This window comes from Oculina patagonica, chromosome 3 (genome assembly GCF_052425735.1).
Source record: "Oculina patagonica isolate OP01 chromosome 3, crgOcupat, whole genome shotgun sequence".
NCBI lineage: Eukaryota > Metazoa > Cnidaria > Anthozoa > Scleractinia > Oculinidae > Oculina > Oculina patagonica.
Window position 1 is genome coordinate 237,857 of NC_135760.1, and position 25,240 is coordinate 263,096.

General features: G+C 42.1%; 1 protein-coding gene across 1 annotated transcript in view; it reads left to right on the forward strand.

Annotated features, from left to right (window-relative positions):
• LOC144645973 (uncharacterized) overlaps positions 1 to 23,673 on the forward strand; it is a 140,293-nt gene extending 116,620 nt beyond the window's left edge. Inside the window, 36 exon segments of the mRNA XM_078505487.1 lie at positions 2 to 235; positions 687 to 926; positions 928 to 1,020; positions 1,723 to 2,043; positions 2,045 to 2,056; positions 2,631 to 2,900; positions 2,902 to 3,285; positions 3,812 to 4,144; positions 4,690 to 5,019; positions 5,518 to 5,844; positions 6,137 to 6,787; positions 7,173 to 7,496; positions 8,018 to 8,347; positions 8,924 to 9,253; positions 9,663 to 9,974; positions 10,472 to 10,798; positions 11,422 to 11,736; positions 12,116 to 12,445; positions 12,885 to 13,214; positions 13,669 to 13,995; positions 14,348 to 14,680; positions 15,074 to 15,406; positions 15,846 to 16,172; positions 16,554 to 16,880; positions 17,273 to 17,439; positions 17,726 to 17,885; positions 18,073 to 18,248; positions 18,396 to 18,546; positions 18,784 to 18,927; positions 19,306 to 19,869; positions 20,212 to 20,256; positions 20,657 to 20,774; positions 20,896 to 21,002; positions 21,339 to 21,467; positions 21,948 to 22,065; positions 22,322 to 23,673. Of these exon segments, the coding sequence (XP_078361613.1) occupies positions 2 to 235; positions 687 to 926; positions 928 to 1,020; positions 1,723 to 2,043; positions 2,045 to 2,056; positions 2,631 to 2,900; positions 2,902 to 3,285; positions 3,812 to 4,144; positions 4,690 to 5,019; positions 5,518 to 5,844; positions 6,137 to 6,787; positions 7,173 to 7,496; positions 8,018 to 8,347; positions 8,924 to 9,253; positions 9,663 to 9,974; positions 10,472 to 10,798; positions 11,422 to 11,736; positions 12,116 to 12,445; positions 12,885 to 13,214; positions 13,669 to 13,995; positions 14,348 to 14,680; positions 15,074 to 15,406; positions 15,846 to 16,172; positions 16,554 to 16,880; positions 17,273 to 17,439; positions 17,726 to 17,885; positions 18,073 to 18,248; positions 18,396 to 18,546; positions 18,784 to 18,927; positions 19,306 to 19,869; positions 20,212 to 20,256; positions 20,657 to 20,774; positions 20,896 to 21,002; positions 21,339 to 21,467; positions 21,948 to 22,065; positions 22,322 to 23,004 (10,002 nt within the window). The 3' untranslated portion in view covers positions 23,005 to 23,673.
• Positions 23,674 to 25,240: the final 1,567 nt, after the last annotated feature.

Consider the following 25,240-nt stretch of genomic DNA (forward strand, 5'->3'; position numbering starts at 1 on the left):
GATCCCTGTCCTTGAAGCAGAGGTGGAGGATTTTGTGGCGAGGATCGAAAAGTTGTCGGCTTCTTTGGATGAGAGAGGCGAGCAACTGTCAGCTATAGAGGCAGCGTCACATGACTATCACGTGACTGTTAAGAAAGTGGAGGATGTGTTTAGCGAAGCTTTTGATGTTGTTGACGCCCCAGTTGTGTGTGGGACAGACACTGAATCAGCCAGTCAACAGCTCGCAAAGATCAAGGTAGGCGTAGATGTTTTTGGTCATTTTGAGAACGCGATTACGATCCGCCATATTGTAGCGGTAGTCAAAGTTCTTTTTTTAGTAATCTCGGAAATTGTCAGGTTGTTTAATTTTGTTGAACCGGCTTCGACGGTACAGTGGTACTGTGAACCAAAAAAATTGAAGATGGCGCGAAAGAAGTTTTAATAAATTAAATTTACCACCGCATTTGCCACCCAAACTTTAACAGGTTTTTACCTGTAAAAAACTCTTCGAAAATTTTCGTAACTGAGGCATTCATTTCTTGCAAAGATCTTTTCGTTGTGCTTCAGTCGCATTTCAAAATAATCTTGAGACTTATGAATTGAAGATGTAGCAATGGTTCCGGCATGAAAAGCCCCAAAGAGCGCCTTAATAGTGTATCGGCCATTTTAAGTGATTGTTGTTTTTACAAACTTATAATTCTTTTCAGGAACTAAGTGCCGTTCTCGACGACCACGCACCGGAAGTACAAAATGTAGGTCACAAGGGAGAGAGCCTGCTACAACAGGTCCACGACTCGTCACCAGACCACGCAGTCGTCACCGGTAAAGTTGCTGATGTGTCGCAGAAGTTCCAGGAGCTGCAACAGAAGCTGAAGGCTCAGGAAGAAGCCCTCGCCAGCAAGATCAAGGACACGGATGACTTCAATGCCAAGGTTGATGAGTTGGACGAGGTGCATACAGGATACTCGTGAGAAGCTAGCTGCTGTGGGACCAGTCAGTACTGATCCTACAGCGGTAGAGAAACAGCTGGAACTTGTACGGGTGAGTAATAAACCTCAAGAGTGCTAAAGTTCAAGTCGAAAATTCATTTTGCTAATTATTTAAAAACAGAGAATACCACATGAAAGTACTGTTCATCAGGTTTCATTTGAATGGTTGCATGCTATGGTTTTATTTACAGCCTGAGAAGTAAGAAAAATTACCTTGTTCAGCATAATAAACTAGCGCCACATGAGAGTACTGCTCGATAGTTTTCATTCAAATGGTCACACACTAGGGTTTCATTCGGCACACACTTAAAAGTAAGAAACACCTTTATGAAACATAATAAACAGTACCACACTAAAGTACTACCTTATTATGAATTCGATACATGTCGCGAACGCGTTTGTATGAACTTTCACTAAAGCATGACCAGAACTTTTCCTAAATTCGCGTTTTTATTACGCGTATGTCGCGTGTTAAAATGCCCGTATATTCCTATAATAAGGTACTCAGTAGCTTTCATTTGAATGGTCACACACCAGTGATTCATTCACAGTTTTAAAAGTTGAACTTTTACAGCATAATAAACCGTGATAGGTGAGAGTAATGCTCAACGGCTATTTAATTGAATTGTCAAACTCAAAGGGATTCATCCCTGGAGTCAGCAGTGAGAACCACCTTGTACAACATGGTGGACTGTTATGTTTTTATTGTCGCCGTAAGATGGTTCCATTTCTTACCCTTTCTCTTATTGATCAGGCCTTGAAAGCGCAACTGGAAGAGAAGAAACCAACACTAGAAGATGCACAGGGTTTGTGCGAGAAGTTAACAGACCAGAACAAGGATGAACCTCTAATCGTGGCAGCCATCAAAGACAAACTTGACAAAGTCGAGTCTCCGTATGAAGACCTTAAGGCAAAGATTACTGAACTTGAAGGTAGACTACAGGCGGCCCAGATACGCTCTCAGGAATTCAATGTGTCATTTAGCGAGTTCAAAGACAAACTGCAGGACATGGAAGAACTTGCAGCTAACTTGAAGCCTGTATCGGCCGTGTTTGGTACACTCAAACAACAGAGGAAGTGACGATGAGGTAAATACGTAGACAAACATCTTAAAATTCCACTGTTACATTAACGAGGTCTTGCAGCCTCACGAATTCCTTATTTTCAAGTAGGTAAAATTCATTTCTGATAAATTATTAATAATTGCCTTGAGAACTGTGTCAAAGTAGCCGGGTTTAATTTAGACTGCTTCGCATATACTGAGATTTTCGGGTATACTGGCGTTACAGTGTTAACCAAAATTGCCACGTACTTAAAGCTACCGAAGGATTAGTTGTTCTGATATCCAAGGGGTCATGTTTTCAAAGACGACAAAAAAATGCTACATCTTTTCCTTAGACACCAGCTAAGACGCGCATCTAGTTTATTTCGGCCCGAAGGCTTTGGTGCTCGGGATTCTTCAGTACGTTAACATAAAATTAAAAATAATAATTTGATAGACTTGAGAATGTAAATTTTGTAAAGATAAAAGCAAGCTTCGGACTATTGTGTGCTTAGAACTTTCGATTCGTGCTAGTAGACTGAAGTAGACTTTGAGGTTGTTTTGGTGCAAAATAACATCTTAATTTCCAAGAATATTAAACCTGGACTTGTTTCTTACAGGAACTGCAAGAAACGATACGGCACCAAGAACCCGTGTTTGACCAGCTTATGAAAAATGGCAACAATCTTCTTGAAAGCGCGGAGCCTGGAGCAGAAAAAGAAGAACTCGAAGCTAAACTGGCAGACATTGAAAAGCGCTGGAATAACATCAAAGAAAACACCTCTGAACACTTAGCTCGCGTAAATTCAGCTCTTCCCGAAGCAGAAAAATATAACGAATCTGCCAGCAGTCTTGTACCATGGCTGACAGAAACGGAGGAAAAATTGGCCTTCACTAGAACCTGTCGTGGCTAGCCAAGAATCCGTAGAGAAACTAAATAACAGTGTTAGATTGATTCGGGAAGATATCGACAAACACAGACCTGAGAGAGACGCGGTCAGTGAGAAATCAGAAGCAGTTATAGAATTGACCGAAGCTGACGGAGATATTGTGAGAAGCGAGGCCCAGGATGCAGTGGAACGTTACGATGAGTTAGACACCGCTTTTGCCGCCAAAGAGAAAGAATTGCAAGAAGTACAGAAATTATTAGATCAGTATAATAATCTGATGCAGCCTGTGGATAAACTGGTGGAAAAAGTCGACGCAGCTCTCGAGTCCCAAGGACCAATTAGTGCTGACGTGGCAAAGAATGAGGAAGATCTCGACAATATTAAGGTACTTATTAACTTTACATCTTTACGAAGCGTATCAGTGTTTAGTATTCGATAGGCCAGAGAACAGTATTGAATAAAACTAAGTTGCTAACGCTGATCAGGAGAGGAGAGTGGGCTGGCCAAGATTCTGCTTTTTGTTTTGAAACTAAGGTGACACTTCAAAATTGTTAGGGTATTATTTACGGACATTAGTATCGCTTGCACAAACGTCACCGGCCCTCTATCTCCCACTAGCCAATGCTGGGACTCCGACATGCCACAGACCTCACGCGTACGATATTGGAGAGGAGGGCTGGGGAATTGTAATAACCATCCCCAGATGAATACGAAATAGTAGATCGAGAAAATACCGCAAAAAAATCATTGCACTTTCTACAGACTAAATTAACTACTTTTCAGTTTTGTATTTGTCGCTCGTTCGTTTTGTCTTACGTGCGTTGTGTATGGTTATACGCACTTTACGTACCTTAACATCACCCGTTCCTTTTGTCTGTTGTTTCATTATTACGTCCTTTATTATCCACCAGGCACTGATTCAGCAGTTGGAAGACATGAAAGAAAACCTCGGCAAAGCAGAGACGAGCGGTCAGCAAGCTGTGGACGCCATTAATGCCTCAGACGGTGATCCCTCGCTTGTTCAAGAAGAAGTCGCAGCTGTTAGTCAGAAGTATGATGCTCTTCTGGATCAGCTGAAAGACAAACAAGCGCAGTTAGAACAGGCCATTGAACAAGGGACGCAACTACAAGACAAACTGGATGACATTGAAGCGTGGACTGCTGATACTGCTGAGACCGTGGAGGCCTGGGAGCCAATAAGTACGGATCCTGTTGCAGCGAAGAAACAACTGGAGCAATTGGAGGTCTGTAGAGATTTTACACTGTGAAAAAATCAATTTAGTTCAGTGTTAATGAAGTAAGCACTGCATATCCATCTGTTCTGGCTAAACAATCGCTTTCCACTTGTGTACGCTAAATAAAATAAAATCTCAGACTTTTCCGCGAGCTTGTACATTGTTATAAATAAGCTGTTTTCCTTTTCTTAGTTCGATGAAGTTCGCATTGGCTGCTAAAGTACGTTATGTTTGTCAAGTGTTTATGCTGTTTGTTAGTTGATTGACAAGAGTCACTGTTTACAGTATTTCAGTTGTATACGTGTTGTAGCGTTGAGGCGGAAACAATTAGTATCCATAGTGAACGATTTTCGATTTAAGTGAGTAATAGGTACGAAGTAGCGAGACCCACTGACTAAGGACGTTGTCAAGAACTCATCGTCATGTACATCCATTACCATGCACACAACATGCTCACAGACCTCATAGCATACTGTATTTTAAAGCCTCAAACGTTTTGTGCAACCCTTTAAACAAACTTTTTAGTAGTAAAACATTTGTTTCCATTATGACAGGCTGTAAAGGATGATCTTGAAAAACAACAAGCAAATCTGGAAGACATCAAGTCATTAGCGGAGAATCTGCTGTCCTCCAGTGACGACCCAGTGTCTGCAGCCGAACTACAAAGCCGCATATCTAAAGCTGAACTGGAGTTGAACCAACTGGCAGAGAAGATTGAAGCACGCGAGAACCAGCTTCAAGCTGCGCTTTCGCAATCTGGACAGTTTGAGACTGATTTTGATGATTTCTTGCGCTGGCTTACCAAGACGGAAAGAACTGTGGGCAAGCTCAGGCCGATTTCTGCTGACGTAGCGACAGTTCAAGAACAGAAAGACAGTTATCAGGTTGGTGTAAGCTAGTGATTGTATTACAATATCGTAAGTCATTTCAGATCGAAGAAAAGCTTGTTTAACTAACGTAAGAAGACACGAGAGTTAATAATAAAACAAAAGGAACAAGACAGGGGCAGATTTACACTTCAGTTTGTCATCTTACCAATACGTAGGCGAGTTACTGTTTCCATTTTTGGTTAGCAGCAGGCACGTTCTGATTTTTTCTTAGGCGTCATAGACAAAGTCTAATTACACATTTACCATGCAGATTTCGAGAGAGGGTAGAAAATAATACGGTGATCATTTGTGTGGGAAAAGCTGGCGTTTCTCCTAGCTTACAACAATTTGTTGAACTAGTGTGCCAATAAGCAATACTGCGATAATGGTAAAAAATAAAACTGTAAAGAAAAGCATGGAAGAGGTTTTGAATTTCCATGAACAAATCATCTAAATGTGATCAGTCAACGTCTCAATTGGACTTCTTCAGCTAATCTATTTAAAACGTAACAGGAAATTCACCAGGAGATTAAAGACAAAGCACCAACTTATGAAGCCCTGATGGCAGCTGGTGAGCAGCTGAAGGAGACAAGCCAGATACCCGCTGACCGGGATAACCTACAGGAAAAACTCGACAACATGAGCCAGCGATGGAATGAGCTGAACACCACGTCAGATGACCGCACTGCCAAACTGGAACAAGCAGTAAAACTGACTAATGAGTACCAGGAGCAGCGCAGTCACTTTGTACCGTGGCTAGACGAGGCAGAAAGGAGAGCGGACGCTATTCGCTTGATCTGTGATCCTAAAGCTCTGGAATCTCGCAAGCAACATGTCGAGGTAATTTTAATGGGGACAAAGTTAAAATCTGGTCATCGGTCTCACCAATACGTCAGGGGTCGCAAATGCCGAAAGAAATTGTATCTTTGAGATTGTAATGATGTAACTTATGGCAAATTGCAATCAGTAAGCAACATGGGGGGCTAAATGTAATTTAGGCAAAGAAAAAAAAAAACAGCCAATGCTAGTCAACAAATGCCAAAAAATGCAAATGCCAAAAAAAATGTTCCTTTGAGGTTGCAATGATGCAATTTATGAGATATTGTAATTAAGAAGTTTCTTTTTCAAACAGGAGTTACAGCAAGATGTCGAGAACCATTCAAATGCACATGATGAAATTGACAACACTGCGCAGGCAATCACTCAAGTTTGCGTTGAAGAAGTGACGGCTGTCGAGGATGAGATTCAAAATGTGGACAAACGATGGGATGACTTGAACAAAAACCTTCAAAACAAACTGGCAGACATTGACGCTTTACAAGACCAGCTAAAGGAATATAAAGTTGCTGTTGGCGATGTTGATGAGAAAATATCTGCGGTTGAAACTGAACTAAACGTCGAGAGAACTCCTGTATCTGATGTTGAGGAGGAGAAGAAACACATTGAGAAGCTCGAGGCGCTACAAGAACAGTTAGAAGAGCTCAAACCAGGCGTTCAGTCCGCTGTTGGGGCAGGTGACAGTATTCAGGAAGCTAACCCGAGCGCTGACACGACTGCTGTTGAAACAGAGAACAAGAAGTTAGAGGAGCATTACGCAGAAGTGCAAGACAGGCTTGCTGACGCGATTGACAAGAACAAGAAGATGCTTGCAGACCTAGAGGAGTACTGGAAACAAGAAGCCAAGCTCGAGGAGCAGTTTAAGGAGACTGGGATCAAACTGGAAGAAAATAAACCCGTGGTGATGGATGCTGAGAAACTAAAAGAGCAACTGGATAAAGCAAAGGTAGACAGTTCTATTCTATTTCAAATCAAATTATGAGTACTGCTCCATGACACGTTCAACAATATCTATCCTATAGTTATATTAGCGCTTCTGGCGTCTATAGATGGTTTTCAATCACCTGACAAGGCGGCCATATCGGTGGACCGAACAATACAAAATGTTTGTGCAGAATTTGCATGAAAATAGAATTTAGTTCCCAATGGAGAGAAAGCCTATTGTTCTGGTCCACTAAAATGGCCGCCGTGACGTCATGTGAAAACGATCTATTTGACCTGCGACGGCATAAATAGTCGAACGTCTCCAGCCCTGATGTACGATCGCTGGCGAGTAGTGTTAGGGTTTTTAAGAAATCATTACTCATGATGTTTCTTGTTTTGTTATTTAGCTACTAAAGGCAGGAATAGAAGATCTAAAGCCTGACTTTGACACAGTTAGCAAACAAGCTCAGCACCTGGTCTCCGCTGGCCTAGGATTTGATTCAGCGATGGTGAAACAAATGTCTGATACTGACAAACAGTGGAATGACGTCAACGATGCCGCAGCCAATCAGGAAGCAAAGCTGGAGAAGGCGCTGCAACAAGTGGAGGAGATGCAGGAAGCATTACGTAAGGCAGACCAGGCCATGAGTGAAACTGAAGAGAAAGTTAAAGATCTCCCGCCAGTCGGTGCAGATGTGGACACGATTAACCAACAGTTGGAGGGCATAAAGGTTAGTGGCTTTGGTAATTGCTATAGTGGAACACGTTTTATTGATCCTTTCACTGCCAAGAGTTACACTGTACAAGCTCAAAATTAAATTTAAAAAAGCCATTTTGCAAACTTTAAACAAACAACAGCACCACATGAAAATGCTGCTCAATTGCTTTCATTTGAATGATCACACACTACAGGTTTTTAATCCTCACAAAAAATTAGAATCACACTATACAGCATAATAAAAAGTTCCAGTCAGACTCTCGAGTTTCATCCACATACCTAAATGCAAGAACCAGATTGTACAGAACACTAAACAGTACCTCATGACTGTCACACTAGTAGATGTTACTCGGAAACTCAAGGACTGACTCTGAGAGGAAAAGGGTTTATTGTAACTAGTTAGGTACGAACTTTCATGTTATTCAGCTTGTCGTATCAGATATTACTGAGTACTGATTTTATGTGTTGGTAAGCTGCATTCCCACACTTAAGCCAGAGCAGATTAACTTCATGTATTTATTACCTCTTGAACAGGATTTGCAAAAGGAAATTGACGGTCTTCAGGACCAGCTTGCAGCACTTAATGATCTGAAGTACAAGATGGCCGATGCGTATCCAGATGCTGACACCAGCGACATTGATCAGGCCATTAGCGATCTAAACCAGCGACTTCTAGCAGTGAGTCAAGATCTTGGCAACAGGCAGACCAAGCTAGAAAACGCGCTGCTGGCCTGTGGCAAGTTCCAAGATGCTTTGCAGTCGCTGCTTGACTGGCTGGCAGAGACACGCGAGCTGGTAGAGAATCAAGGTCCCATTGCAGCAACTGACCCCAATGTAATGAAGGCTCAAATGCAAGAACAGAAGGTAAGGACTAGTTTAAAAAACAAACACAATATTTTGGTTTCTTACTGTTCTTTTTTAGGACGAGAACTTGCTATTGTTTTCTTTGTGTTGATCATTTTTACAGACTAGACTTTATACAAGTTCTTTCCAGTTATTGTTCCTAACAAAAAAGACATAAACGTGAATCAGTGCTCGTATGTGAGCGCCCTTGTAAGGGTAAAGCTACGTTATCGGTCAAAGGCGTTTTCAGTAACAGCCTTAGCGGACTTAATTTCAAGCTCTGTTTTCTGAAGATAACGTACTTTACTGAGTCACGTTTGATTACAAAATTGCGGGCGCTCAAAGCGATTGAAACTTCAACATAATAGCTTACTTAGGTAGGAAAATATCAGAGCGGTATAAATGAATCGAAAAGGAACAAAAATGGTCAACACTGGGGAAGATTGATTTAGGCGTCATTCGTGAGTTAACTATAGCTGTAAAAATCGTGTATCTTGAATTGGCATTGTGTGGGGATGCGGAAAATTTGTTCCCCCGCCGCAAAGGTTTTTAAGTCCAAAATTGTACCTCTCCAAAACAAGCTTCCTTTCTCCACAGCTGTTTACCCGTATGATCGCGGACCGAGCGCCTGCTGTGAAGTCCTTACAAGAAACTGGCGAAGAAGTTTTGAAAACCGCGGATGACGATACCAAGGCGCGTATACAAGAGGGGCTCGCAGATGTGGCACGCCAATGGGAGGAGCTTAATGGCATGACTGACTCCAGGAAGAATGCGCTAGACGTTGCTATGGAAGCAGCTGTCAAGTTTGATGGACTGCTTGCTGACGCCAACAAGAAAATAGCCGCTGCAGAGGAGGAACTGCAGGCTCAACAATTGGGTCAGAAAGCAGAGCCTGAACACATCCAAGAAGAAGCGAAAAAGCTGCAGGTAAGCTTAGTTACAATGTACACTTTTAATTCAAGAGTTGGATGCGAGTGCCTTCTGCAAATGACAACGTTTCTTATAAACGGGATGAAACTGGAAAATGCACTAAATGATCATGTGTGGGTTGAGTTTGCCTGTAATACCTTTTTTCTATTTCATTAAGAATACGAACAAAACTGTAAACTTTAGTATGAGCTGAATAAAATTATTGTTATTATTGTTTGTTCCAAGGCTTTTTCACCGAATACTCCGCTTTTCGCTTCTCAAAAACCATTGTTTTCATAGTTCGTTTTCGATCTGAGTGGCCAAATAAAAACCAGCTACGACTTATGTGACTCCCTTCTCTTAATATGGCAATTTGTTCCTTTATTTATTTCTGTCTTGGCACTTTCCGCTGTTCTCGGCTTGACAGGACCTTTGCCAGGAAATTGACAGCCTAGAGTCTCCTGTTCAAGAAGCAACACAAGCAGGCGAAGAACTGATGGCACACTGCACAGAAGACGATAAAGACTTGGTCCGTGACAAAACAGACAAGCTATTGCAGCGTTACAACAAGTTGCGTGACCAAGCTAATGACAAGAGAAAGGAAGCTGAGGATGCAGCTAAGCTCTCTGAAGAATTCTTTGGCGCCAAAGATCAGTTGATGGCCTGGTGTGACGAGACTGCAAGTAAACTGGAGGCGGCAAAAGACGAAAGTGAAAGTGTCCAGCAGGAGCGGCTTAAGGTAAGTCAAGGTTATGCCATGGGTTATGAATAGAAAATAACCTGAAGCCAAACCGATACGAGGTTTGGGATAATTTAAAGTTAACGTGAATCCGAGCTGCCAGGTAAGGGTTTAAAGAAGTACTTTAAAATTCTCCCATGTATTCAAGAAGCCAAAGGTTTGTCCGAAAAAATTGTCGGAACGGAGCTGCTCTAGTAGTACTTCTAAATTCCTGCAAGACGCGTGGGGCGAGCATGATTTGGCAAATGGTACAGAGATTTTCTGGTCGTTTTGGTTGGAATAGAAACGTCTTACTTGAATGTGCTTTCCCATAAGAGTTTCAAAAGAAAATTTTGGTATGACAAATGGTAAACGCCCCGGGATTCAGAATCCCGACTTGTGGAAAAATTAAACAGTTGGCTCTTAACATAAGATACCCCATTAGTTTCCTGTTGCATACAAGATCTTATATAATGACTTGCTAATTTACCAAGCTGTGTGCCATCTTCCCGTTACAGGACATCCAACAGGCCTTAGCAGCTAAAGAACCAGAGGTATCCTCGTGCAAAGAGATGGGTGAAAACCTCAAGAAATATCTCATCGACGACGAAAAACCGAAGGTAGACCAAGCTTTGAGCGAGGTGGATGAAAAATGGAACTCTTTGCAAGCAGAGGTGGACAAGCTCGCTAAGAAGTTGTTCTCATCTCAGGAGCGTGTTGACAGCTTCCAGCTTGAAGTGAATGAACTAAAAGCATGGCTGACAGAGACGGAAGGGACGCTGAGCAGTGTGGAGCCCGTGGGCGTGGAACCAGAGAAAGTTAAACAACAGCTGGGAGAACAGGCGGTAAGTGACCTCGCTTTGAGGACGAGGTTATGTTGATCAGGTTAACGTTTGAAGGCGAAGCATGTCATGACGCTTTTAGTTAATTTTGCAACAAGAAATTCATCCATGAGCATACAAATCATTTAAATAGAAAGAACATTAAGTTATTGTGCGGCGTTTGACAGGAAAAGGAGGAAACGTTCTACTCGTGAACGGCTGGAAAATATTGCCACAAATTTCTGTTGCGTTCTTTTTAGCAAATTTCTATTCGATTTTATAGGTAATCTAGGTTGTTTCGATTTTTAGGTTTGCTGAAACATGTCTAACAATTAAAAAAGACTAATCTATGTGAAAAAGGACCTAATACTTGTTTCAGATGGTTTGTTTCATTTACTGGTTTTCTAATGAAAGTACCATCCCAAATCGGATTACATTTGAGATCAATCCAGCAATCTGCCTCTCTGGATCGTGTTTATCACAATCTAAATAAAACTGATATTCGTGCCTCTAATTATAAATTCCTGTTTAAGCTGATGAGCTAAAGGAAACGCGTCATATTCGTGTAAGGAACATTTCGTTCATTATTCTACTTATTCCTCTCTCTGGAGTATCAACATGAACATTCTTGTTTTGTTTGTTTCCAGGCCCTTAATGCAGACGTGGCAGCGCATGAGAAACCCGTAAAGTCCGTATGTGAAAACGGTGAATCTCTGATCCCGGTGTTACAAGACGACGAACAACAAGCCGTGAGAGATGATCTTGACAACATCAAGACACGCTACCAGAATGTGAAGAGTGAAACATCAGCTCGGCAGGCCTCGCTTGTGGAAGCCCTGTTACTGTCTCAGCAATTCAGAGATATTCACAAGGAGGTGGTCACGTGGTTAGATCGCTGTGAAGAAAACTTCCGTAAGCTTGACGATGGATCAGTTGCAGAGCTTCAGCAAGAGAGAATCAAGGTAAGCCTGTAGTTTATTACGATCTTAAAGCCTTTTACTTTTACCTTAAATAAAGTTATGTCGTATCGCTCATAACGTCAGTCATATAAGGTACAAAACGTCATAAAATAGTTCCCTAAAGTAGGGGTGAAAAGAAACTGAAAAAGAACCAAGATGATTCAGATTGAGAAGGATTACGATGGATTTCAAACCGTGCTGCGTCACCCGCGACGTTCTTCTGTTTTGTAACGCAATCTTCCCGAAATGTTGCGTGACCAGCACAAAAGAATGTCTGCTACCCGTGACCTAGTTCCATATAAGCCATTCGTGTGATGTCAGCTATACTTACTTTAAGACTCTTCGATAAATTACGATTTTTTAATTTGTTTCATTTTTTTAGTCAATCCAGGAAGGCATCACTGCCCTCAAAGTTTTGATCGGTAATTTGGAAGAAACCGGAAACGATCTGGTCAAGTTGAGTGGTCCGGGAGAGGGATCCAGTTCAATTGAAGAGAAAGTGGCGACCTGTCTGGAGCGCTATGAACGGCTGCAGAAGCAGACCGAGGAACGAGGAATAAAGATCGGCATTACACTAGCACAGGAAGAGGAGTTACAGAACAGACTCGAAGAACTGCAGGCTTTGTTGGAGAGAAGAAAGGATGAGTTCGGCAATCTAAAACCTATCAGCGTCCGACCAGATACCATTCGTGCACAGATTGAAGAGATGAAGGTATGTCATCGCTAAAAAGAGGCGTGAGTGTTGTGGTTCACTGTGAAAGGTGGAGCGAACTCAGAGAAAGAGCTAAAAGAGACATTGTATTACCGTTACTTTTAGTATACAGAACCAAAAGAGATTTAATACCATGTTCTTCGGCAAATGTCAACTTGCCAACGATTCTTTTTATGTTTCCTCCATATATCCACAAGGAACACAAAATCATTCACTTACTTTCACGTATCTCTAATGACTGATGTTCTACTATCGTCGTCGCCGTTAATTATGTTCTTAACGTCTGAAACTTTAACTGATCTCCTGCATATTTTAGACCACATAACCTCTTTTGCTTTTCTATTTCTTGCGGGATCTTTAGGAAAGCAGCGTCATTCCTGTTTCCGTCTTGCGTATATTTAAGAGCCCAAATTAATTGTTGTTGTACATTTTCTTTAAGGGACTTCAGAGCGAGTTCGATCCTGAGAAGGAACTGGTTGAGGAAGTCAGACCGTTAGTGACAGCTGTTGTAAACGCCAATCCAGATTCCAAAACATCACTACTCATGAAAGACAAAATGGCCAAAGTTTCCACGCTATCAGCCGATACTCAAACCTTGTATGATGACAGGCTCAAAGCCCTTGAACAGGCCCTTGATGCTGGGGACAAGTTTTGGACGGGCTTAGATGAGATCAAGCACATTCTGAAGGATGTGCAGGATCATCTCGACTCAGAGGAGCCTCCTGCCGCTGACCTGGAAGTTCTGGAGGAGCAGATTCATGATCACCAGGTTAGGAGCTTATAAACGTTTGTCCGATAAGATATTCAGATATAGTCACGCGTCAGGCCAAGCTTGAAGAGAAGTCTTAAACCAAAATGCGGCTTTGATATGATTGTTATTTAGAAGTTTCACTTTGTTTGGTGACAGTTTCGCCGTATCTAGTGTGGCCTTGTTCCTATATGGTTCTCTGAGATCATACAATCGAAAGGAATCTCATAATAACAGCTCCCGAGACACCACAGAGATAATAATACGACAGAGGAACAAGGATAGTGAAGATTGGTACAGATAACAAATAACGAACTTGAACAAGTAAAGCTCGATTTTCAATATGTACCGTCTGTGATAACCTCATTAAGCTTCACAAGTTGATAAAGTGCCGTTTGTCAGAAAAATAAACTTTCTAGTGTCGTTGCACTGAGTCAGTGCACCTTTAATTTTACATGATTTTGTCTTTGTTTAGGAACTTCGTACGGAGCTGGATGCGCACAGCGAGGCAGTGAATGTGTTGTGCGAGGCCAGCCCTGTTCTTGTAGCGCACTGCAGTTCTAGCGACAAGCAGTTGGTACAAACAGAACTGGCGCAGATCACGTCACAATGGGCAGACATCGAGAAGACGTGGAACAAGAGAGAGGCTGACATGGGAGATGTCAAGGAAACCGCCACTCAATACCATAACACCCATGATCCTCTGCTGGCTAGGCTGACTGAACTGGAACAGAGGCTGGCCGAGCAGCCACCTGTGGGGACTGAACTGGATATTGTCAAAGAACAGTTACAAGAGCAGAAGGTAGCTGTTTTGTGCTTGGCTAATTCTAATTTTTTTTTATTCTACCTCAATCCAAAATCTGACTGAGACCAATTACAGTGAAACAAGAACATTACGAATGTAATTAAAGTATTTAAAAACTTATTTCAAAAGTGCCTTAACATAAAAGAAGTGTTCAATTCACCTTAATAGTTTTAAAAAAGTTTTAACCAGCGTGGCCGAGTGGTTGTAGCGCTCGTCTAAGACAGTTCTGAGCCGTTCCCCATGACAGTAGGGTCTTAGCAGTTCAGCTTTATATCCAACTGATCAGCCTCCTGCAAGTTGGAATTCTTGATTCCCTTTGTTAAATAAATAAATATTTCCTGTATATCAGGCCTTCCAAAAAGAACTGACTCCAATCCAAAGCGATGTAACGGCAGTGAACCAAAAGGGAACAATGTTAAGCGAGCAGTGTCGCCCTGAAGACTCAGAGCTGATCACAGCGCAACTGGAGGACGTGAATGCTCGGTGGGATGACTTGTGTTTGCACTCCAGCGAGAGGCAGCAGACTATTGAAGAAGCTCTGTTACAGCTAGGGCAGTTCCAACTGGCGTTAGAAGAGCTGCTTGTGTGGGTGAAACAGACCAATGCCACTCTGGACGAACAACTGGCGAAGAATGTTCGTGGAGATGTTAAGTTTATTGAAGTGGAGAAAGCAAAACATAAGGTGAGATTTGCTTCGTCTTTGGCATTCTTTAGGCAGTGTTCGTATGGATCCTGGAAAACCTGGAAAGCCCTGGAATTTTATTGTGGCACTTTTCCAGGCCTGGAAAGTCCAGGAAAAAGACTACCGGTCCTGCAAAGTTATAAAAATCTGTTGAACTCATGTAACACCAGTATTCTCAGGACTAACAATATAAGAAATGCATGGCAGACAGTAAGGAGAAATAATATTGAGATGTTGAGAGTAAAAAATCCTGGAGAATTGTTTATGAAAAAGGGTACGAACCCTGTTTAAAATAAAAACAAAAAATGCCAATAACATCGTATGCTGTGGCTACTGAATTTAAAAAATACTGGCTGGACTGTAATTGAAATATTTTCTTTGTTTGTTTGTCAGATTCTCCACAATGACATCCTCGCACACGAACCGTCCGTGGAATCAGTGTCACGTGCCGCTTCCTCCCTCCTGATGGAGAACGGAGACAGTAAGCTGGAGAGCGGTGCCCTGCAGGCGAAGGTGACGGAGCTACAGGATGGCTGGCAGGAGATTCTAGACAAGGCTGCTCGCCTGGACGCCGAGCTTGAAGCTGCCCTGAGCGCGTCACATGACGTCATGGACCAAATGAAGGAACTTAGGACTTGGCTGAATGAGTCACGTGAATTCCTTTACTCCAGGAGACAGATCGGTGGCCGACCCGAGAGTGCGCGGAATCAACTTGCCAAACATAAGGTTTGTTTGTCTGTTTGTTTGTTTAATCCATTGCACTGCTCTATTTCTTGGTCAATGGGTAGTCCCTGTTCCATACAGCTTTTAAAATGTCCATCTTCATTTTGTCTCCTTCAGCCGGTCAAGAATTTAATATGGTAAATTTAGTTAACTAAGGAGAAAGTTGACACCAAAACAATCCTTGTCGACAGTGACAGTGAACCTGCGAGGCGGTCTAGCCGGTTCATGTTGTACTGTGTGTTAACTCCAGAGCAATTTTGTTAATGGCCTTGAGCTACCAAAAAGTTGGCCGTTTTCTTCAGATGTAGTGACCTTCCGTTTAATTTTATGCAATCGAGTTATAATGCAAATCCTGACTAGGTGACCGTTTGGTAGGTTGTGTATGTCTTAACAGAATTTTATTTGTCATATCTCGATGTCATCGATCGCATTGTATCCACAGGACTTCTTGGACGTGCTAGAGAAACGTAAGGAAACCTACGAGCGAATCACAGAAGCTGTTCAAGCAATGATCAGTAACAGCGACCCAACCACGGCAGCCTCGCTTCAGAGGCAGCTGGATGAAGTGAAGGAAGCCTGGGAACAAGTAAGCACCAAGGCGGACGAGGAGGGTCATAAGCTGGACAATGCGCTCAAGAATGCGGAGGAATTGGAGAGACAACTGACCGACATGGACTTGTGGCTCACACAGGTTCATGATCAGATAGTCTCCTTTGATCATGTCAGCTCCATTCTGGATGTTTTGGAAAAACAACGGCAGGAATATAAGGTACAAAATATCGACCAAAACGATTGCTTTGCTGTTAATCTCTGAACATATATAAATATCATGGTAAACATCTCGTTTGCATCCGTCACATTTAGCGATACAATTTTTTTGACAAGCACTTTTTTCAAGCGTCTTCATAGCAATCATCTTGTTAGGCAACCAGGAAAATAAAAGCGATTATATTTTTCGGAGCTCGTACTCGAAATACCGAAAGTCGCGCTACTTCATCATTTCAAAGTGAAAAAATCTTGGAACTTTATGTGAAAATAAAATAAGTCACTCGTGCTTGGGTATACTCTGGCCAATAATCGATCGTTTGGTTACTTATTTGCGCCTCGATGTGTTGTAATCTTTCCCCTGTCAACCGTTCGTCCTTCGTAGGATCTCAAAGACGACATCGATGCTCATCGTGAACCATTCAAACAGCTGAAGATTCTGGCGTACAAGATCACTGATGTCTGTATGCAGGAGGATGTCGCTTATATCGAGGTCACTGTTACTGAATTAGAGGCTCGCTGGAAGGAGCTGCTTGGCCTGTCTTCTGGGAGGAAGAAAGATCTGGACGAAAATTACAGGTTGTCACAGAAGTTCTTCAAGGGTGCTGAGGAGTTGTTGAAGATGTTGGATGAAGCAGAGCAAGGCCTTAAAGACGAAGAACCGATCGGAGTGGATCCTGCTCACTTGAGGGCGCAGCTCAAAAAACACAAGGTTGGTATCAACGTTTTGTCTCTTTAGCCAAGTCCGCTCAATAGTACTAAAACTTGAGACGCATTTACAGCCGTGTAAAACTAGTGCATTTCAGGCGAAAGAAGTGCAAATAACGCGTGACACGACTTGAAACTTTGATCGTGTACAACTCGACTTGTGGTACAAACGTAAGCTTTTGGTTAACTTTAAGTTGAATTTCGCGTGAGATGGTTTAGCCAAATACAACTCGACCTGTATACAGTGACTCTTGTGTTTCCCGAGCGCCACTGTACTTTAAGATGTTACTGCGTCTGCGTTTTTTTTTTTTTTTTCTCGCTTATGTTGTTTCACTTGTGCAAACTAGGCTTAATTTTCTGCACGTTATAATGATTTGTCCTTTATTTGATTGTCAGGAGTTCCAGTCCATGTTGGGTGCAAGTCAAACATCAATGGATGGCACAATTAAGACAGGCAAAGTGTTGATGGACAAGTGTCCTGAAGATGACGCCATCACGATTGAAGGAAAGATAGCTGACCTCAAGGCACGATGGGACGCTATCTGTGCGCTGTCAGTGGAAAGGTACGTGAAAACTACGCAACTAGTTACAATGTTGTCCATCGTTACAAAACACTTTAAACACTGATTTATGCTATTTTAAGTTTTTTACAATTGACTAAAATTGCGTGACCTGGCGTGAAATAATCACCTGCAGCAGCGTGACCTTACGTGCCAGAATCGCAAACGAAAGCGTGACCCAACCCCATCAATTTATCGTTGATTCGAAGACAGTGATCGTCGACCCTCAGTAGCTTGTCTGTGGACATAAGTTGCCATGGTTACTAACTCTGTTTCATTCCCTGCACAGGCAACAAAAGCTCGAGGAAGCGCTTCTCTTCACTGGCATGTTCCAAGATGCTTTGCAGTCTCTGCTGGACTGGCTAAGTGCAGTGGAACCCAGTCTCTCCACGGAGACCGCCGTCATGGGTGATCCTGAAACAGTTCAGATCTTGATCGACAATCACAAGGTGAAGAAACAGTTCTGTGTTGTTTTTGTTAAAATGGAAGGCAGAATTACGATCAGACAATGTTCTGCCTTTAACTAAGATACTGCCAAAATACTAAGCACACATTAGCTTGAATGAGACAAGATTCTGCCTTTCGACTAAGCTTTATTTCTTACAACATGCAAAGCTGACCTGTTTTGTTCCATAGACGTTCCAACGTGAGCTTGGCCGCCGCCAAGCGAACTATGACTCTGTGATGAATGCAGGCAGGACAATGGTGGATGAAAACAAAGTTGAGGACCCGCAGAAACTGGAAGAGAGGCTTGAGGACTTGCGCGTGCGCTGGGAAGCTATCAGCGCCTTGTCCTCCACCAAACAAGACAGGTGAAACAAAAATTAAACAATCTTATAATCTTTCTTTCTAAATCGTACCTGGAAAGAAAACGACTGCTTTTATTGGCTAGCAGGACTAGAAAATACTCACATCAACCATCACCGCTTACTTTTGCTTTGCTTTAATTCCTCCTCTAGGTTGGAGAATGCGCTGGTTTTGGCGAAGGAGTTCGACACTGGTGTGAAGACCGAGTTACGGATACTGAAGGACTTTGAAGACACGCTCAGGGGACTGGGTCCTATTGCCGAGGACCTGGAAACTATTAGCGAGCAGCTGACGGAACACAAGGTAAATGGGACATAATGACGTATCGTCATACTTGTCGTTTGTTTCGTTTCTTTAATTGTTCCTTCAGTATTGGAGGTGCAAGGGTCATAGCTTTGACGCCTCAGACTTTCACAACGGTTCCCTTTCTTTGGCCTAAGTTCTCTTTCAATTAAATTGAATTTTTTTGTTTGAAGTCGGCAAGTTTACTCGTGGTCTGTATGACGTTATCAATTCAACTGACTGTCGTTTTCACTACAGGCTTTCCATGAGGACTTGATGGCAGAGGAAGTGAATGTACAATCAGCAATCAAGAAGGGTCAGGTGATAGCGCGCTTCTGTCATCCCAGCGCCCTGCAGATTATCCAGCAGTGGATTGCAAGACTCAAGAAACGCTGGGATGAGGTAACAAATGCGATCAATTAATTAATGGAGCCCTTTTATAAAACAGCTTTGCACATTTCAATTAAAAGCTTGTTTACAAAACGGTTCATATAAAAATTTTGTTTAGCGTCAAGTAGTGTGTTTTCTTCTCTTAAAAACACAGAAACATTTATGTCTTTTATTTAAAGAAGCAGATACTTTCCAGTGTTCTTTTAGATACGGAAACACTTGTGAAATCTTGCAGCAAAATATCTGAATCCCCTCCCAATGTCCACAAATGTACGGGAAATGTTAGGAGTTTTTATTTTTCAAAGCAAGTCTTTTGTTGCTTTCCGAAGGGCTCGTAAAATGTTATAATGAAGATAGTATATCTAACGGACTGGCCGGCTGTGTTTTCAGGTACGCAAGTGGTCAGTTCAACGACTGACGCGCCTGGAAGAAGAACAAGCCAAGCTGACAGAAGAACAGAGTATGATGGAGGAACTACTAAAATGGATCGGAGAGAAGGAAGAAATCCTGATCGAGAAGGAAAACGAACCCATACCAGACGACGATTACGAACAAGTCATGAAACTGTTGGAAGACCACAAAGGATTCCAAGAAGAAATGGCTAAGAAACAACCGACCTATGACAGACTTACTAAGTCAGTCAAACGGCGCGGCTCTGTTGTGCCTGCTGCTGCCGCTTCCCCGGTACACGCGCAGGTCACTCCAGAGCACAAACAAGGGCGCCGCCCAAGCAGCAGAATACCGAAACTCGCCAGCCCTGCCACCTCCTTTACACGGGAACGATCACGTGACAAGTTGACCAGCCCAGGCTCCTCGTTCACGCGGTCAGGTTCTGCCACGCTTGACAGAAACCATCCAGCTTTGCTGCACATGTCCAAACGATGGCAGCATTTGTGGCTTCTTTCAATGGAAAGACTGCGACGTCTTCAGGAGAAGCTGGAGAGAATTGCAATCGTAAGTACAGCTGCCACTTGGCTTGGTTTACGTTTTAGAAGATTTTCGCCAAAAGCCTGCGCCTAAGTCAATCTCGGTACTTTGAAGTGTGTGACTCGCGTTGCTTTGCGCTTCGGGCGCTACCGCAAAAATCTCTTTCAATAATTCACATGTAACTACAGGTAGTAGATAGTAACACGCCCACCCTGTCGCTATTGTCGTTTCTTTGAGGCTTCTCTCGACACTTGATCAATATAAATCATGGTATCATTTCCTCTAAGCTAGTGTCGTAAAATGCGATGGAAACTTTCTACATTTACTTGTAGACAGTGTTCTGATTTGTTTATTTTATTTTTATTACAGAGACGTGCCTCAGCGAAGTTTGACTTCAACGAGTGGAAGAATAGGGTAAGATTCCTACCTCGAATGTTCACATTACAATTTCGTTTACACTGCAGACTGGGAAAGATATTTTAGATTGATTTTAACATATATTGTACTTCCCAGTTAATGGGAGGCGCGGTAGCTTACTGAAACAAATCCATTTTGCCGCTGGGTTCCTTTTGCTAAGGAAAAATACTTTGCTCTAACAGGGCCGTCACTCTGTCTATCCGAGAAAGGAGATTGCAAGTGGGTCCCATCTTACTGTTAAGGCAACTTGACCGCACACTGGCTGAAAACACCTTATACTCTTAGTCCAGCTTTATGCTACAGAATAAAGCTCCTTCGATGCCTAAGAACGGCACAGACCAAACGTTAAACCTTAGCTTCAGATGTTTATTCGTAATTCTGTTTTGTTTGCACACAGTTTAACAAGTGGCTGCGTGACAGCAAGTCACGCGTTCTTGATATCTTCCGCCGCATGGATCACGACCGAGATGGTAAACTAACTCGAGAACAGTTCATCACTGGAATACTCAACACAAGTAAGCGTGACATAATGTTTTAACCAAGCGTGACATCCTGTTTCAAACCAGCGTGACTACCATGTACACGTATGTGGCACATTTTGTGTATTAGTTTAACACTGTATTTCTTTATTTTAAGGTTTCCCTACAGAAAGATGGGAGATGGAAATAGTCGCCAGCAAATTTGAACGTGACGGACTCATTGACTACAAGGAGTTTGTGAATTCACTAAAAGACAAAAAACCGGTGAGTCGTAGTTTCTTGTTTATTTGTAGAACAGTACTTGACAAATGGCAGGAATTTGTTTTGAAATGAGAATTACAAACGATGGGGAGGGTGAAAATGGATTACAATACGAACAAACTTGAAAACACTCGGTTGGCGGGCTTTTCTTTCAAATTTGCCTCGGGGTTTCTTCTTTTGTCCCAAAGCTTACACGAGGTTTTTCTTTCCGTAAATCGAGGGGACACGTTTTACTTTTCTAGGCAAACTCCTTTGTCGTCAGTAGAATTATATTTTGCAGTAGTATTAGGATGATTTTATTTTTCGTTTTGGTAAATATTTGCTTTGCTTTTTTATCAGTCGGCCAAGAAGCCGGAGAAACCGAAGACTGAAGAGCAACAGATCCAGTCAGAAGTGGAACGCCAATGTCGCAAGTGTGCGTGTTGCACTCAGTACCAATTCGTAAAAATAGCCGAGAACAAATACAGGGTAAGTTCATCTCTACCTGTAGTCCATAATATTTACCATTAGTAGAAACTCAGCTGTGTTCTATTGGAAATCCGCGAATCTGATTGGTTCTCCCAATATTCGCCGATAGAAAACAGTCGCACACGCGAGTAGCTCTTCAAGCGGTAAATTTTGTTGATTTTTGTCTTCAAAGTGCACAATATTGTAGGTTTTGGACTGCAATCCTTTAGAGTTTCTACTAAAACAATTAGACTACTCGTCCTCGTTTTCTATGAGCGATAGAAAACTCGGGCTCGTAGTCTAATTGTTAAATAGACGATTCCGTCACGACACGCCTTCACTTTTCCATAGTGGTATTATGTTTTTAACATTTCTTTACTTATCCCGTGCCATGAAATTACGGTACCATATATCAGAAGCCGTTAGGTAAAAAACTGTTACATATCCGGTGGAATTGCATAACGTGTATTTAACTGACCTCTTTTCATGCATCTCTTGTAGTTCGGTGACTCCCAGAAGCTGCGATTGGTCCGTATTCTTCGCAGTACTGTCATGGTCCGAGTCGGAGGAGGCTGGGAAACACTAGATGAATTTCTTCAAAAGAACGACCCTTGCAGAGGTAAATAAACAGTTCTTATCGAACGCGCCTTGTGTGTGTACAGTAAATACTGATTAGTGAGCGCTCAGGTATGTTGACACTGGCAGAATTTTCCTGCGCTTTGGTAATCATGTCAACACTTTTGGCCCGGGGGGAGAAGGGCGGGGTCAAATTTCTGATCCAAGATTTGTGTTGGACGACTTTTGAACAACAGAGTCCAGGACTCTGAATAACTATTCAGAAGCATTACAATATTTTTCTGTTTATTGTTCTTCAGCTTCCGGCCGAACAAATGTAGAACTCAGAGAACAGCTGTCAAGACCAGAAGGCGTAACGCAAACAATGGGGACCTTCACAAGCAGACGGCCCTCGGAACAGAGGACGTCAGTGGTTGCTGACAAACCACCCGCTGGACCGGGCCGAAAACCACGACTTGACGTGCCGAGCAGCGGTTACGGAATACGCCGAGAGAAATCTGGTGAACTTCGGCCTCGTCGTGAAAAGTCTGGAGAACTGAAACCGCCCAGTGGCCCTCCCAAGCAGAGAAGCGGGACAAGCTTAAAGGGGACGGCTTCTCCAGGAAAGAAAACTAGTGTCGGTTCAAGAGTAAAGAAAACCGACAGCCAAACGTCGCTTGGAAGTACGGGATCCCTCGAGGATTCTTCGGAGACCTCATCTCCTCGGGTATCTTCGGGAATTCCTTTAAGTCCCACTAGTAGCACCTCGTCTCGCGGGTCCCCGGATCGCCCCAGTTCAGCCGCGTCAAAATCTCCCGGTAAGGGGACTGGACTCTCAAGAACTGGAACATCAGGAAGTCGTGAAAATGTGAGAAGTAGCAGAGAAAGTCTTCATAAACCTAAAGAAGGGGCGCGTGCCAGTCCAACATCCAAGAGTGCAAGTAAGAGCCCTGGAACAACAAAAGCAAGGAATGGCGAGGAGAAAAAGGGCGCAAGAAAGTAAACATACAGATAAGGACAAAGCGAGTGCGATCATTTTTTGGTGTAAAAAACAAGTTAAAATGGACAGAGTGAAGCATTAGGTAGTCTTTAAAGTAAATTGTCTTTGACAGTCTAGGAAAGTATTTAATATAGATCTCTTTAAGAGTGAGAGTTTAATAAGTGGTATTCTAATATTATTTCAATTAAAAGTCGTTTATACGAAAATCTAGCAACGACCACAGATATGCAATCGTTTTTTACCCGCTAAGCCTAATTCTTCGTAATTGTAATAAGATTGACAATGGCCATTTTTCGAGAGTTGGGCAATTTTTATATCATGTAAAGCTCTCTCGCCTGTTTTGTTTGCTCAAAGATAAGCAAGCTTTGTATTCAATATTGCTAGCCATAATCACTTCAGTTGTAACATAGCCCTTTCATTGGGAACGTAATAGTAAACTAAGTTAATGAGACGTTTTTTGGACGATAATATTTGTTGAGAAATTGTAGAGTTTGAAACTATTTAAGTAGAAATTAATATTGTCACATTTGAATATTTCATAACGCTAGCTGTCCGTGTTTGGCATGGGAGAGTTGACATCACTTTCAACTCTCTTTGCTTCCGTGTTTTTGCGAAAGCTAATTTAAAGTTATGAGCATTTTGTAGGAGTTTAATAAAGGTAATTTTCTATGATTTGTGAGTGTTTCGTTGTTTAATTATAACACACTTTTTCCAAGCCATAGAGCTAATCAGAATACAGTCAACTCTCACTATAACGGACACCTTCGGGACCACAATTTGGTGTCTTGTGCTTCTCAAGTGCGCTTCTAGTGTGTTCCCCATGCAATCACTGTGTTCCCAGTGATTTTGGCGTATCTTAAGAAAACTAAGATCCCGTTAACTTCGTTTTCCTTGGTGTACAACAGAGTTTTTAGCCAGGTTCATCGTTATGTACACAGCGGTAAAGTTCATCTGTGTAACACGTGCGAGCGCCGCGCGAACTCACAACTTGCGTTCAGTTCTCGCGGGTTATCGACCGCTGCTCGGTGGCTATTTATAATTTCTCATAGCTTATTTTTCATTCTACATCATTACAGGACAGTCATTTCATTCTATATCATTACATTATGCATCATTAGCAACTTTAAGCTTGTTTTTTGTTTCATATCGTGATGTTTAGACAGTTTTTCTATGCAACATTTTTATATGTACGAAAAAAACAGACCCAATATTAAGCAAATCAGTTTGAAACGCAAAGTACCTCCTATAATAATCTTCCCGAAAATAGAAAGACAACGCAAAAATAGTTGCAGACTTCTCCCTTCTCTGTTACCTTCAACTGTAGTGTCTCGTAGCTTAGAGGTATATATTGAAAAGGACTAACTAACCTCAATAATGCACCAGTAAAATCAATCTTGTATCAGAAAGGGCGAGTTTTGGGTTAGTTCCTTCTGGAGTTGTAGTCATTAAAAAACAAAGCCAATTAAATGCACAGAGCAGTTGTACTCCGAGCAAGTTGTCAATCAAAATTGTCAAGCATCAGCTTCCATTACGGTCCATTACCAATGAGGATTTCTAAAGACCACCAGGAAGCTAAAGGCCATTTAGAACTAAGAAAATTAATGTTTTTATAGCGTGGCAAATCCTGCACAGCTCTCGAGAAAATTAAAGTAATGTTCATACACATACACACAAATAGTTTTACACTTAAAGACCTAAACGAGCGATTTCATCATCCATCTTGTCACTGTTTTGTGTACCTTGGAATTTTAATCGCACTTTAACAAAAAAAGAGTATATTTTCAGCTTGGTGACGAGACATTATGCTCTGTAACAGTGAAATGAGATGTTTCTAAGATACGAAGCGCCCTTACAAAGAACCGGTTCAAGGAATTCATTACACCTAACTTCATTTATGCCGTTTGCATAGATTCCATTGTGAGGGTTTATAACAATTGAGTTTATATTTGTTATTTGGCCGTATTGTGTAGGGAGGAAGTTTAAATGTACAGGCATTACATAGAAAAATCTCTTGAAATAAACGATTTCCAAGAAATTAAATCTTGCTGTCTTGCAACCTTGTCCCCAGGGTCTTCTGCGCTGTTCAAAATGGGGGGCGCCGACGCAAATTTCCCTTTCGTAAACGGTCGTTGCCATTTCTCAGAACGTTCGTTGCCATTTGAAACGGTCGATGCCATTTATACTTTGGATCAAATCGCATGAAAGGATCTTTCAAACTTCTTGAGAGTATCAGATGTTT